Genomic DNA, 15,862 nt, shown 5'->3' with positions numbered 1-15,862 from the left:
TTGGATTCCAGTCATTCTATCCCACAAGAATTTTACAAGTTAGATGACATCCTTAACCTTAAGTTGTTAATTTAGTTTGCCATTATGATACTTTTACAATATTTTTTACGAAAAATAGATGAAAATACCCCCAACTTCGGCTCATCCGCTTTTAATACTCCCAAATATGGGTTATTCTTGTATAATCCCAACTATTGGGTAGATCCGCCACAAATGCACCGTGACCTGAAGGAAACCTAGTTAACTGGTAAATAGGCTAAGTGTCATGCTTTTATTGGCTTATTATCAATGATTATTTTATTTTTGTATTTTTTTTAATCCCACCCTTCCCTCACCCCACTACCACCCACTACCACCCCCTCACCACCAACTGCCACCTCCCTCACCACCCACTACCACCTCCTTCACCCCCACTACCACCCACTGCCGCTTCCCTCACCACCCATTGCCCCCTCCCTCACCCCCATTTTTAAAACCTCGTCGAAAACCGCCACACCAAAGACCCCCTTCTCTTACGTGGTTTTCTTCTCTCTCCTCTGTTTCGGGTTCTTTCCGTAGCACCACATCACCACAACAAACCACCACCACTACCTCTGACCATAACACACCAAAGTAACTCATCAGACCAAAACTCTAACAATAACAACAACATAACAACATCAACAACAAGAATAGGGGCAAAACAACCCAGCCAAGGTGGCAGAAACACAACACCACCACGACGGCAGAACATCAATATAGCGGTGCACGACAGACGAAGAAAAGAACAACAACAACGACGCATAAAAAACAACACATGACCACCACCAGAGGTGGCAGCACCACAAAGCAGCAACGACCCAACAGGGGGGAGACACGAGCAGCAACACTGGTGGCAGACACGTGAACAGAGGAGAGAGAATTACGGGAGGGGTAAGGGAAGGGGGGGGTTACCGCGAAAATTGAGGGGGAGGGGGAAGGGAGGGGGTTGTTGCGGAAATCGATGGGGATGAGGGTTGGGCTGGCAAGAGGGCTGCGCAATGGAGGGGAGGGGGAGAGGGTGGCTTAAGTTGTGGTGGGTGGGATTTGTGGTGGGAGTAGAAATTAAAAAGAGAAAGGAAATAGAAATAAAAAAAATTACCTAGCTAACAAGTTGCAAGTCACCTTGGTGTGTTTATGGAAGACCTCCCCAATGGTTGGGATTATACATGAATAACCCATAATTGGAGATATTAAAAGCGGATGGGCCGAAGTTGGGGGTATTCTCATCCATTTTTCCTATTTTTTAATTCTAACGTCAAACAGATGGCTTTAACCAGATAATTTGTCATGCAAATGGTTTACTTTTTTTTTTCTTTTCTTTTAAATTAAGGGTGATTGAGAAATTAGATTTTTTTTGTAAAGTCAGTAATAATAGATACTATACTATACTAATAACGCATAGTAATCAGATTGAAATAATAGTAAGTCCTATTCAAATACAAGAGTATAAATAGCACTGTAAAGATTAGACCATGTTTGGTAAATGGCTTTTTCATTGGCTTTTGGCTTTTCAATTTTGTCAAACAGCCAAAAAAAGTGTTTGGTTATTGGCTCTGAAAAGCTGGCTTTTAAGCCAAAATGAAAAAGCTGCCTGGAGCAGCTTTTTGGATTGGCTTTTGGCTTGTTGGCCCACAAACTCTCTAATAAACAACCAACAGCCACACTTAATTTTGCCACACTCTTTTGCAAACAGCTAGCTTAAACAGCCAACTTAAAAAGCCAATACATACAGCCAATGCTTCCAGCCAGTCAAACAAGCCAACTAAACCAGCCAAAAACCAACAGCCAACCGCCGATTGCCAAACAACCCCTAAATCATTTGAATTTTGTCTCTTCTTTCAAACTTGAAAGTAAGGTTCAAGTTCAACTTGTCCATAAGCAGCATATAATTACTTGTTACCATTTAGGCATTTACTTACCAGTACCTGTCATCGGAACAAAAACAGCAGTTTCAAGTTCCAGTCGAAAACCCCTCTTTCTCTCTCCGCCATGAGAGGACCTTCAAGAAGCTTGACCATCCTGATACTTACCTTAATCTCAATCTCAATCGAAGCAGACGACAACAACCATGCCTACTCCCCTTGCCGGGACACTAAAATCCAGAAAAGCGACGGATTCTCATTCGGCATTGCGTTCTCATCGAGGCTTTCTTTCTTCTCCACAAACAATCCCTCGATCCAGCTCTCTCCTTGCGACAGACGACTTTCGCTCTCCTCCACCAACTCTCAAGTCGCACTTTTCCGCCCTAAGGTTGACGAGATCTCGCTCCTTACAATCAACACATCATCCTTTTCACCGGTATTCTTACTTCTGCTCATTTTTTTCCTATCAATTTTGCTTTTTCATTTTCACATCTGTTCAATTTTGTGCTGATTATTATTGGTTAGTTGAATTAGTTTGGTGTAAGGATTTATAATTATTTCTGATTTTTTTTTATGAGATTCGATAATTCTTTTATTGTTGATTCGACTCCATTATACTAGGCGTCTTTTCTTGGATTAACGGATACCGGATTTTTTGAGGAGAGGTGGGACAGTTTTTTCGGTTATTTTTGGAGATTTCGGGTCTATTTGGGTAAAAATAGATAGAACGGGAGAAATTAACTCTCAACTTTTTGTGGTTTCCTGGTAGAAGCGATTGTAGAGTAGGGGACATGTCTTTAAATTCTAGGATAAGGGTGTGAAAGATGATGGTGCTGTGTTATGCATTGTGTCAGTGGCATTTAAGTTCTCTATGAAGTCAATGTATGATCTAGTTTATATGTTGCCATGCTATTAAGATTAGTATCGCATTGTTGTTCTACTTTTTCGAGTTTAGAAGATATAGAGGGATGAATGATTTTTGATAATTAAGATTTAAGATGCAGTATGCTGTTAAAAGACATGCTGTTGGGCTGTAGCATATGCAACCTTGGGGTCTGTGATTGGTGGTATATATGATGAATAATATAACTTGGGAGAAATACTGTCGGTGATTATGCTTTGATTTCCCCACTTTTTGATTTTGTTGTCGTCTTTGCTAATGGGACATTGGATTCTCTTGGTCGTGGGCCTTACATCAGAATTCTAGCTTACTCATGTCTTTCTTGAGCTGAGTGTTTCTTAAGCTGTAATGTTGAAAGCATTCCACGGTGTTTCTGGTGCTTCAGTGAAGGTCTTTTCTTCCTACGAATACAAGGCATTAGTATTTAGTTTGTGTCATCTAGACCTGAAAAAGCTTTGCGAACTTGTGTATTTGATGTGTGAACTAAACGCAGTGGCTTAAGACTTAAGAGTTGGTGACAGACCTAGCAGTCCTTCGAAGTATATCTAGAATCAAAATAACGTTGTCTTGTCTTCACCCTAGTGCTGTGGCTAGACACTAGAGTGACAGATGCTTGTTAACTTTGTGGTGACAACTATGACATTAGTAAAGCTTGGTCTTTTGTGCTGTTGCACTTCAAATGAAATCCGAAGAGAGTCGCCCTTTCTTTTGTTTAGTGCTTATGGAGTTTCTTGCTCTTTATGTAGATGAGAGAGTGGGCATCAGAGTCAAATGCGAGTTGATATAACGAGCTGCAAACTTACATTCTTGAATCTTGGCTCATTCATGTAGTCCCAGTTACTTTTCCTTTTCTTTTTTTTTTGGAGGGGGGGGGGGGTTGAGGGGAAGTAGGGCCATTAGGACCTTTAGATTGTATTAAGAGTATTAAGACGAGCTGATAATGATGATATAGTCTGAAGAAGGAGACGTACCGGTAAGTCAATAACATTCCTCTTTATCCAACTATGTATAGTGTTTCGATACATGCAGTCTCAACTCGAGAAGCGGACATAACAATAATTCAGAACATTCCTTCTTATCCAACTAATTTATAGTGTCATAATTGGAAAATAGTGCAACAGCCATTCAGACAGTCCACCACGTATTTGATATGTGCAGCATCAAGGCTCCGTAAGTCTTCCAAAGAATTATTGGCTTTGGTCTGGTTCCCTCATGTAAATTTTCACATTTCATTCGAATATTCAAGATAGTGCCCTTTCTTGTAAAAGCTGTGCAATGTTTTCAAGACCTATAACTAGAATACTAGAGTATCAGTTGTTCTAAGGTCAAATGAGAATCTGGAATCTGTACCCCAATGTACAATCTCTGTACTTCATGTGGCAAGGTATGTCATCAAGTTTTCCCGATACATAAGTGAAGAATGTATGTAATGAATTATAGGTCTATGCTCAGGTTTAAATGTACCTGAACACTTGATCACTCTATTCAACTTCATCCCGCCTCATCACATAGCTTTCTTGATCTCATGTTTGTGATAATAGTTGCAGGAAATGGTGGTCATTTTTCCCTATAGGTTCTATTGACATTATGGCTCTGTTTGGTAAAGTCATCAGGCCATTACTTAGAGGATTTGACCCATTTTAGATGACTCACCGGTCAAATGCTCTAATGTCGGTGTTTTTTAAATATAGGACTAGAGGAGTATTTTGGACCCAAAACTCTTATTTTGGAAAAGCTTGGTGGAGGAGTCTTTTGGTAAGAGATGATTGGACATATTAAGGTGAAATAACAAATATACCCAAAAGTTTCTCAAAATTTAACAACCTTACTAAAAAGAATACACAACAACAAATTCCGTCAATGCTTTATTAGTAATTTTATACAATTAAAATCAATCAACTATTTACTAAATACTTTTATACAAATAGCTAAAACTATTAGCTAGTTAGACTAGCTAATAAGGGAATCAACTATCGTCAAACATGAGGTATATTTCCCTTTCCGTTTATATATGGTTCTTTGCGACTAGGTAATACTTTATCTGATGTTCAGTGCCCCAATAATGACGACCACCTGAAATTCGTCCTTTTAAGTCCACATAAAGACATTACGAAAACCTAATATCTCTTTGTTACCAACATACTTATGTCATAAGATGCGACAATTTCCTGTATTTGCATCTAAGAGCTTTGGTTAATTTTGAGTGAGAGAATGAGAGAAAGAGGGTCAAACCTAAGAGCTTGGTCTCCAATGGAGATAATATAATGGTGTAGTGTGTGTGTGTGGTCTAAAAAGATGAAGAGCTGAAACTTCAATGAAGTGGAGAGGGAGAGAGAACTACAGTGTTAGGTGTCGGTATATACCTTTTTCTTTTTTCCACTCTAGCTAGTGTTCTTTTTGTTTATTTTTGTTGCTGATCTCCCTAAGCACCTCATTTAAATCTTTAATTCTTAATTCACCAAAATCACGTAATTCAAACATGTTTAAACACTCACAAGGAAAGTGTAATGAACTGACATTGCTATGGCTGGTTGAAAAAGAAGATTAAGGATTAAAGCTGATATTTGACTGATAATATGGAATAATGGAAATTTAACAGATAATGTAAGATAGTTTGTCAAGTTTTCGAGTGACTTGACACACTCCCGCAGCTTTCGATATTTTCAGCATAATTCGTCTCTCCTGATTTGTTGGACTTAAAGCATTTCTTATCTGCTAACTCTCTTAACTTATTTCCCAAGCTTTACAGTGAACTACCCCTCTACCTTAAGTCAATTTATCACGGAGAGCTCCACTTAAATGATAAATGTAAAGCCCATTTGCATTTCTAGCTCGGAAAATTGCATTTACTAGTGTTAATAGGAACTTTAGTGGACCACACTAATTCGTTCTTTACTAACTTGTCACTTGATAAGATAATCTCACTCTAGATAACCCTTTATGTGTTCTGTATCATGTGGTGTGTACATGCGTGTGTATAAAGATGCACACAAACTTAATGGATTTGTTGCCGTTAACTGATATCTGGACTAACTATTGTCAAATATGAGGTACTTAGCATCAGAAAACACATCAACTAATATGTAACCTGATTTGTGAAGGGTCATATTGTAGAATAGTTATGGCTGATACAAGGTTGATGGAGGTTGATATTGGTATTACGACTAGAATACAATTCATGCTCAATCCACCATGACCTACGATTACACTATCGTGATGCATAATCCTCACTACAATTGCAGCGTCGATTGAATTTTAGTTTTTTCAAATAAAAAAAATACCATTTTGCTTTGCATTTTGTTGTCATGTAGGTAGTATGATTGTCTCCCTAAGGCTCATGCTTGAGCCATGCTTCAGATCATTGCGGGTTGTGTGTCAGTGCTATTGTATGGATCTAGGTTGCAATAATTGTGCGTATGTGCTCCAATCTTGCCTTGCCAAATATGATGTTCAACAAAATAGGATTTTGAAGTAAATTTCGGGGGAAGTTTGTGTTTTGGAGAAGTAGGAAATTATACTCCCTGCATCTCAAATTTCACACTTATCATTTTGGGGTGTCCAAGAAAGAACTTCACACTTACTTTTCCATGTTCTTTCTCCATCCTATCAATCTTTATCTCTCCTTTCTCCAACACTTTTCTTACTTGTTTCGCTTTTTACACACTTCTAATTTATTTTGTTCCACTATTAACAACTTTCCGCAAAATTTTGTATTAACCTTAAGTGTATGATTAGTTATGGATGAGAATTCGGAGCTTTTCCCCTTTTACAAATCAGCAGTTTAGTCTCTGAGTAGAATTTTTAATGTGCTAATAACATTAAATAACTTGCACAATATCAATTATTCCAATAGGTATCATACTAATGCTCTGTGTGCTAATAGTTTTGCTGAAAAAGACCTTAGTGTTTTTCAATTATTAGCACATTAGCACAATATCATACACTTAAACCACTATATTTGACTAAACTGGTTTGCTGAAAAAAAATTCTTAGATTGATAAAAAAATTCTACTCATGATAAACTATTAAACCACTATATTAGCACATTAGCAGTTTAGTCCATGATTAGTTATCAATAATTCGGAACTATTAGCACATTAGCACAATATCAATTAAACCATAGGTAGTTTTGCTGAAAAAGACCTTAGTGTTTTTCATACTCATGGTTTAATGGATAAACTTTGGTTCACTATATTTGACTCAGTAGTGTGATTTATTGCTATCAGTTGAGCATTTGCTGTCGTGCTATCATCTGTACAAGCAGCTTGAGTTTTTCGTGTAGAAATGCAATGAATCAACCTAACACTCCCATTCTCACAACTTACAAGAGAAGGAAGAAGCAAGGGGAAAAGGGGAATGAAAAGCCAACTTAAGGGCAATAGAGTCTTTTGATATGCAGTCCTGACAATTTTGTTATTTTTGATTATTCCGTAGAATATTCTCTGTGTGCAGATGGATAGTAGTAAGTGGTAGGATATTGTAATAAATATAGAGCTGATGTCAGTAGGAGAGGTATTGGGAATTGTGGAAGGAAAAGTGACCGTGGGAGAGAACTCATCTCTCGAATGTGAGAGTCGTATTGGGATTACCCTAATCTGAATACAATACTCTTGTTTGCTATCTTATCTATATCTATATATATATCTAAAACCTAAGACAAACAAATTTTATGCTGCCACATGTACTCTCCACTCCTCCACGCAATCAAATGAGACATTAAACCAAAAAAATGTGTGTTTCAAGACTCGAACACATGATCTCTCATTTGATATGCTAATGCACTAACCAACTACACTACAATGCTCATGTTGGTCTTTATGGGGGAAAAATCATTTAAAGACATATATTTCTATTTTTGAAGACTTCAAATGTACGTCATTAAATAATCCCGGGCGTATGGCCCGGGACAAGAACTAGTTTTGCTTTATATCTTGTTATCCTAGCTTTTATGGGCCAGTTCATTGCAAGTAACATTAAGCAAATTGGTTTCCTGTTTATTTGATCTTCTTATACCTTCTTTTTTCAGAACAAGATATATGTATCTGAATTGGACCAGCGTGATGGGTAGCTTTTAACTTCAATGGTATGTTGATTTTTCAGGATTCAGCTGGTGGTTTTATGGTGGCTTTTGCTGGCTCAAAATATGCTGCAAGATCTCTTCCTACATTTGTTGCAAATAGCACCCATATAGTGACTAGTTTTACTCTGGTAAGGATGCCAGAACTTACATGGTTGTCCTTCCTCTCTTGTTATATAATTATCCCCCTGAAGCTCTTTTTTTTTTTAATGGGAGCAGATTCTAGATTTTAAGCAAGGTCGCCTGCAAAATCTGTTTTGGAAAAGGGATGGTTGTGCATCATGTGAAGGCAAATCGAAGTTTGTCTGCATGAACAATCTTTATTGTGGAGTCAGAATGAGTGACTGCAAGAATCGAGGTGGCAATATGGATTGCAGCCTTGGCATCCAAGTGGCCTTTTCTGGTACAGATAAACATTATACCGTTCTTAACTCTTGGTATGAAGTGGAGAAGCTTCGACAATATTCGCTATTTGGTCTGTATTCCAATTTGCGGAAGTCTATCACTGATCAATTCAACAACATCTTCTGATTTTGCTGCTGTGTGTTATATTATGTGGTTTCTCTGCGTTTGGGATTTCGCACAATCCCTCCATTTATTCTTCTCTGATCCTCCAGCAGTCTTCTGTGTGAAAATCTGTAACATGTTTTGGTATGTAATGGTTTATTTTTCAAGAAATTTACAGTGTAAATTTGAGGGAGATCATATGATTTATTAATAGCTCGTTGTACTGACAACTGATATGTATCATTATGCCTCGTAATATTTGACCTTTGCTTTGAGGGCTTGGTAAGTTACTGCTTAGAGTGAGGGATAGCCTGTGATTAGTGCTTCCTTCCCAGTTTCAGACCTTTTCTAGTAGGTAAGAAGAAATCACTGGCGTTGTCTTAGCACAGGGCCCCCACTTGAAAGAGACTTGGCTGATACATAGAACTGCTTCATATTAACTCCAATCCGTGATTATACAGTCCCAAAACGCAGACCGCGTTAAATAAAACACTATTAGTTGTACTTCTTAAATACTTTTTGAAAAGGAACATGTAAAAAAATATTTTCAAACCAATTTAGGAAAAGATTTCAACAAAACATACCCATTTTGGATTGATATCATCCTAATTTCTATATATTTTTTCTTGTCTCAACTGTTAACTCAACTCTCAAATCTCAATCTTTATAAGAAAATCCTAAATTATGATTGTTTAAATATCTCATATTCCTTATCTCACCTTATTTTTATCTTTTTCCCCCTTTTCTCTAAATAGTTTACGCTTTTTTGCATTTTTTCAAGTTTAGAATTTAGAGACAATACAACTTTCTTAGAGAACACCCGTATATTATTTTTGTTTCAAGGTCAAATATTTCACAATATCCTGTTCGCTCTCTCTGAAGTAGATCGAACATTCGTAACTACTTTAGTTTCTAAGTGAAGTAGATGACTTAGGTTAAACTTCAACAATCCGTCTTGCATGGACCCGATTCACACTAAAAATAGTGTGGACCAGGCCCAGGCACGTGAGCGGTTAAGAAGTACTCACTTATACACTATATCAAAAATAGATACACTATATCAAAAATAGATACACTATATGATACATAGGTACACTATATCAAAAATAGATACACTATATCATAATTACGTACACTATATCATACAGAGGTACACTATATCATAACTAGGTACACTATATCCTATAGGAAAATATTTACTTAAATGCATTACAGAAACATACACTATATCAAAAATAGATATACTATATTATACATAGGTACACTATATCATTTTAACATACACTATACCATTTTAACATACATTATATCGTTTTAACATATACTATATCATTTTAACATACACTATAAAATTTTAACATATACTATATCATTTTAACATACACTATATCATATCAATATACACTATCCTAAACTCACGTGATATGGACCGGGTTCATATTAGTTTTTTTAAAACTTCAAATACTTAATTAAATATGGTAGTGCTAAAAGATCAAATTATTTTATGCCTATACAGTGTACATCGAATATCTACTTTGTGATTATATATTGATACTAGCTTTTACATTTGCGCCAATTGCACGAAAGACTTTTAAATTTAAAAATTCAAGACTATGATATTTGTCTTAAAATCATTGTGTAAGTTTATAACCCATAGATCTATAAGAGTGATGGTATATAAGCTAAAAAAATAAAAAACGAATCCATATAAGTTTGAGAAATGAAATTATAAACTTGATATTTATTTATAAAGAATACCCATATACAACTGTCCTAAAGTATGGTTGGTCTTCTTTGGAGTATAGTAACTCACTGCATTATCAAACATTAATCTACTCTTTTTTCTTCTTTAGGGTCTTAAATGCATCCATTTAATCATCACTTTTTTTTTGTCATTATACCTAACAAATGGATTATACATATAATACAAGATACTTTTAAACATATGGAGTGTTAAGTAAAATTATATAAAAGGATTCAAATTTTAGCTTTGAAATAAAAGTCAATGGACTTTCAGTGAAGAAATTAGTATATTTTGCATTTTACCATCAATGTCATTGGCTAATGCCTAAACTATTTAACTTTGAAAAATCCACAAGAACAATTTACCAAATCTTAAAACTAATAGCTTGTGATTCAAATTTCTTTAGGTAGTGTTTGGAAACTTGTATTTCATTTCAAATAATGGAATTGAAATCTGGAATTTGAAGTTTGTATTTCAATTCCTAATCATTGTTTTGTAAAGGGGGTTTGATAGAGGAGAGAGAAATAGAGGTTTTATGGAGGAGAGAGAAAAAATGTGGGTTTACTAAAGGAGAGAGAGAAATAAATATTAGAAGAATGAGTGAAGTTGAGATATAGATACTTATGGAGTTAGGATATGTATGAGGAGAGAATTCCAAATGACAAGGTAATAGCTTGAATTTTAAATTCTACTAATACAAGCCTTATGATAAGAATTTGGACAAATTCCATGATTTCAAATTCCATGCCATCCAAACAATAGATTTCATCCAAATTCAAAATTTGAAATGAAATCTTCCTATCCAAACATAGCATATTATATGATATTGTTAATATATTGACTTGCGAATCGTGCGATGCGGGGTTATAACGTAGTGACTTATTTATAATAATTAAGCTCAATATTATTATTTCTCTAGAATTTATACTAAAGTAAAAACATCAGTTCATTCATGGTAAACCTGGATATAAGGGTAATTTTGTAACAAATTCTCAAAATGACCAAAATTTTACTCATTTCCAGTCACTTATTTCTCTCTCTTCTTTCCTCATCTTCTTTACTCCCCCCGTTTCCTAAAAATCTTCCTTGTTACTATTCCTACAGATACCAAGGAGAATCCATTTGTGTGGGGTGGGTAAAGTAGGAGAGAGAAAGGAGTTAAGATAAATAAACATATAAAAAGGGGTTAAAGTAGGAGAGAGAAAGGGAGTAAAATTGAATTAATAATGTAATGGTGGATCATATGATAGGGACATGAGAGGGTAAAAAGGGAAAAAATAATTTCAAATAAGGAATAAAGTAAAAGAGGGAAGATCTTTTTGAAACGCACTTAAACGGAAAAAGGGAAGATCTTTAGGAAACGGAGGGAGTATTCCTCTTCTTCTTTATTGTTTCTCTTACCTCAAATTTCTCTCTCCTACATTGTTTCTCTCACATACACATTTTTCTCTCTTTTCCATTATTTCTCATTTCCAAATTTCTCTCTCCTCAATTATTTGTCATCTGCGTATTTTTTCCTACATTGTTTATCCTTCTTTTCTCCAAATTCACGACCTTCATATAAATTAATCAATGGAAAAACCAATCAGTGAAACCTCGAATTTCATCAATGTAAGAATTAATTTTAGATTTTAGAACCAACTTTAGAGTTTTCAAAATTTTTCAAGGGCGAAATCAATAATCGATAATGCAAAATATGATTTAAGAATCAACACTTGCTAGTTTTAGATTTCTCTTGCTTCCATTATTTTTCTTAATTACCTCAAAATTTCTCTCTTTCATTGTTTCTCACCTCCATTTTTTTTTTTTTTTAAAATCTTGTTCATGGTTTCTCTCCCATCACGGCTAATCAAATTGATGAACTTTAAAATATGACTTAACAAAGTTGAGCTTCAAAAAATGAGTGAAAAATATTTGCTCATTTAGACAAAAGTGATTGGTTATTTTCTCAAATGAGTATAGTACTTGCCCATTTGAAAAAGTTTTCTCATTTGGATGAATGAGCAAAAGTGATTAGAAATGAGTAGAATTTTACTCATTTGAAGAATTACAGATCAGTAATGAGCAAAAAAGTATCTTGGATCTACCATAAATTTTGTACATTGCTTTTGGTAAGTTAATAAACTTAAAATAACTTTTAGTGCTTAAACTTATCTCAACTAACTTCAAATTCATATAAAATTTATACTTTAATTCTTAATATTCAGTTTAAGTATCTACATCGATTGTGTTACATATAAAAAAATTGTTGCAACATTTAATGTATCCGTCACGGGTCTCTCTCATTATGCCTAATCAAATTGATGAACTGTAAAATATGATGAGGTCCCCTCTCTACCCTCCTCTCGCACCCTCACCCCCGAGCAGCTCCCCCCCACCCCCGCAACCCCTCTTCCCCCACCCCCGCAACCCCCTCCTCCTCCCTCTCATCCCCGCAAAACCCACTTCTCTCCCCTTCCGTACTTCGAGCATCTTCAGTTTCCTTCCATCTTTCCCGTGCTTCGAAAACCCAATTCGCCATAAAAATGCAAAAAAAAACTCACCAAATCTCGAAAATTTTGAACCCTAAACCACTCCAAAAACGAACAAAAAAGAGAGGGGAGGTGCTGCGGGGGAGCACATAAGGGCAGAAGGGTTTGCAAGGTGGGGGGAGAGGGCTGCTAGGGTGTTGGGGGAGGAGCGGGGCTGCTAGGGTGGTGGGTGAGGAAAGGGGATTCTAGGGTGGTGGAGGAAGGTTAAGGTTTAGGGTCAGGGTTATGGTTTAGGGTTAGGGTTTAGGGTTTAGGTCTAGGGTTTAAGGTTAGGGTTTAGGGGTTAGGGGATAGAAAAATGGTAAATAACGCTAACTGGAACTTGACGCCGTTAGTCATTAAGGGTATTTGGTGCATTTTATGTAAATCACAAGGACATCTGGTGCATTTTCGAAACAACGAGTGTACGTGGTGTATTTCGTGAAACCTCAGGGGTGCCTGGTGAAAAAACCGTATTATTTATCTATGCTTTAATGCTCATTAGTATCATGTTAGGTTTTATATTTTATTTATTATGTAGTACTCAGCTTTGCTATTTACGTGCTTTTGTGTATGTCGATAATGGTTGTGCGTTATTGATCCTCTGATAACCCATTTGGTGAGCAGTCTCTCAAGATCAATAAAGCATTGACAATTCCAGGTCTAAAGATGATGCATCGTGGGTTTAGGTTTCATGGAGAGCTTGTGTTTAGTTTTTAATACTTTTATATTTGCATTTTAGTTATGGTTTAAATAGTTGACTTTTTGAGTTGATTGACTTTGGTTTAGTTTTGGACTAGTTGACTTATGGTTGACTAAGTTATTAAGTTTTCAAAGTTATTTATTATTTCCTCTGCAAAATTTTGAATAAACCGATATTTTATCACACGGGCGATAATGCTTTGATAATTCTCTAAATTTTATATGAAAATGGTGTTTTGGAATATAGAGAATTGTCGGGGTGTTACATATGTTCTCCTTGTCATAGTAGCTCATAGTGGCTAATTTTCGGTGATCTTTAAATTAAATTTGTGATTGAAAATTTTGCAAAGGAAATTGTTCTTAGTACCAAATATAATATATACCTAAGAATTCTCTATATTTTGATGGTAACTAATTTACAACTCAACTTTTGCAATTGAAATTATTTTGGTATTTAATTAATGACACGGGAATTTTTCAGTTGTTAATTAGTGAATGACTTTTCTTTTGGGTAGTCAATTTGCAAAGGACCATTTGCAACTGAAATTGAATTAGTATATGATTAGAGACTGAATAATTTTCAGTATCTCATCAGTGGCTGATCTTTTTTTAGTAGTTAATTAGTGATTGACATTTGCAATCGAAATTGTGTTGGCATCCGATTAGGGAATCAATTGACTAGTGGAAAAAACCTTATATGTCACTTAGTAACAGATTCGATTTTTGTAAAACCACATCCGGAAATAAACATTAATGGGAGGGAAAGCTGGGAGGACAATCTAATGCGGCCCTCTTGTGGACCGCATCAGATTAAAAAAACTAATGCGGTTTTTTTTCAAAATCTGATGCGGTTTGGCGGACCGCATAAGATTTTTTCTTATTTTTTCTATAAAAAAAAGGAAACCTAGCCCTCTCAAATCTGCCTCTTCCCTCAATTCTCAAACCCTAGACCACTCTCTTCTTCCCTCATCACTGAAACCCCTCTCCTCACTGAAACCCTAAACCTCATCCTCTTCCCTCTCTCCTCCACCCCCTCTCCTCACAAAAACCCTAAACCTCATCTTCTTCCCTCTCTCATCTGCCCCCTCTCCTCACTGAATCCCTAAACCTCCTCATCTTCCCTCTCTTATCAGCCCCCTCCCCTTACCTCTCCACACTTCAAAACATCTCACTCAATCCGCCTTCCCCATCTCACTAAATCCGCCCTCCTCACTTCGAAACATCAAGATCTGAAATGGATCAGGCTAAGGATGAAGCTAGGCGAAGCGAGAAGACACGAAGAAGAGTTTGCTCGATTTCGTTTCGTTCATCATTGACCACCATAGGTTCTTTCGATAATGTCGTTTTGTAATTAGGGTTTCAATTGAATTTGGTCTTGTGTATTACAGTTTGGATTTAATTTACGGTTTTTTCACCATATACCCCTAACAATTTTTTTTTGCACCTTACACCCTTTCAACTTTTCGAATTCACCATATACCCCTCACTTTTCGAAAAATACATCAACTTGCCTTTTTGACTTACAGTGTTAAACTTCCATTAGTCATGAACCCCTAATCTCTCCTTTAATCCTAATTAACTATCCTAAATCCTCAACCCTAAACTAACCCTCAACCCTAAACCTAACTAACCAAAAACCCTAACCCTAAAAGTCCACTAGCCCCTACCCACCCCTAGCCCACCACCCCAACCCATCACCCCATCCCCAGCCCACAGCCCACCACCCCCCTAAACCACCCTAAACCTAACCAGCACCACCACTTGACCCCCACCCCCACCCTGACCAGATTTTCGCACCCCACCCTACCGAATTTTCGCACCTGTGACCCCCACCCCACTGGATTTTCGCACCCGTGACCCCCACTCCACCGGATTCTCGCACCCACCCCATTCCATCGGATTTTCGCACCCCACCACCACTGATTTTTGCATCCCACCCCACCGGATTTTCGCACCCCACCACCACTATTTTTCACAGCTGACCCCCACCACAGATTTTTGCACCCCACCATCACTGATTTTCGCACCCCACCACTACTGATTTCCGCAGCCCATCACTACTTATTTTCGCTCCCCGCCACCACTGATTAATAGAAGACAACTTGACAGGGGGAAGGGGTTGCACGATTTTTTGCAGGGGGTTGCGCGAGTTTGCACTGTTACGGGGTGTTGGAAGGGGGAGGGGGTTGTGGGGCTGCAGGTGGCGGAAGGGGGAGGGGGTTGCGGCGCTGTGGGTGGCAGAAGGAAGGAGGGGGGCTTCCGGCGTAGTGGTGAGGGGGACTGCAGTGGTGGAGGTGGGGATGGGGGTTAGGGTAAGGGTATAGGATTAGGGTATTAGGATTAGGGTTAGGGTTAGATTTAAGTTAGTTAATTAGGGTTAAAGGGTAATTAGAGGGTGATTAGTGGTTAATGACTAACGAAGTTTAACGTCATTAAGGGTAACTGGATGTATTTTTTCAAAATTGAGGGGTATATGGTGAATTTCAAAAGTCGAAAGGGTATATGATGCAAAAAAAAATTTGTCAAGGGTATATGGTG

The 15,862-nt window shown here is 37.0% G+C and overlaps 1 protein-coding gene across 1 annotated transcript; it reads left to right on the top strand.

Moving 5' to 3' along the window:
• The first annotated feature begins 1,925 nt into the window (after positions 1-1,925).
• On the top strand, positions 1,926-8,643 carry LOC104893168 (hypothetical protein). The gene is made up of 3 exons (XM_010679253.4): positions 1,926-2,319; positions 7,885-7,992; positions 8,081-8,643. Exons 1-3 carry the CDS (start codon positions 2,011-2,013, stop codon positions 8,390-8,392), a joined length of 729 nt encoding a protein of 242 aa, XP_010677555.1. The 5' UTR covers positions 1,926-2,010; the 3' UTR covers positions 8,393-8,643.
• The last annotated feature ends 7,219 nt before the right edge of the window (positions 8,644-15,862 follow it).

Source organism: Beta vulgaris, chromosome 5 (assembly GCF_026745355.1).
Source record: "Beta vulgaris subsp. vulgaris cultivar EL10 chromosome 5, EL10.2, whole genome shotgun sequence".
Taxonomy (NCBI): Eukaryota; Viridiplantae; Streptophyta; class Magnoliopsida; order Caryophyllales; family Amaranthaceae; genus Beta; species Beta vulgaris.
Note: the sequence above shows the minus strand (reverse complement) of the source record. Positions and strands in the feature narration are given on the sequence as shown.

Bases quoted from the DNA above. Each gene is read 5' to 3' on its own strand.
- LOC104893168 (XM_010679253.4), top strand. From the start codon at position 2,011: ATGAGAGGACCTTCAAGAAGCTTGACCATCCTGATACTTACCTTAATC. The intron at 2,320-7,884 runs GTATTCTTACTT...TTGATTTTTCAG, and splicing joins ACACATCATCCTTTTCACCG to GATTCAGCTGGTGGTTTTAT. The intron at 7,993-8,080 runs GTAAGGATGCCA...TAATGGGAGCAG, and splicing joins TAGTGACTAGTTTTACTCTG to ATTCTAGATTTTAAGCAAGG.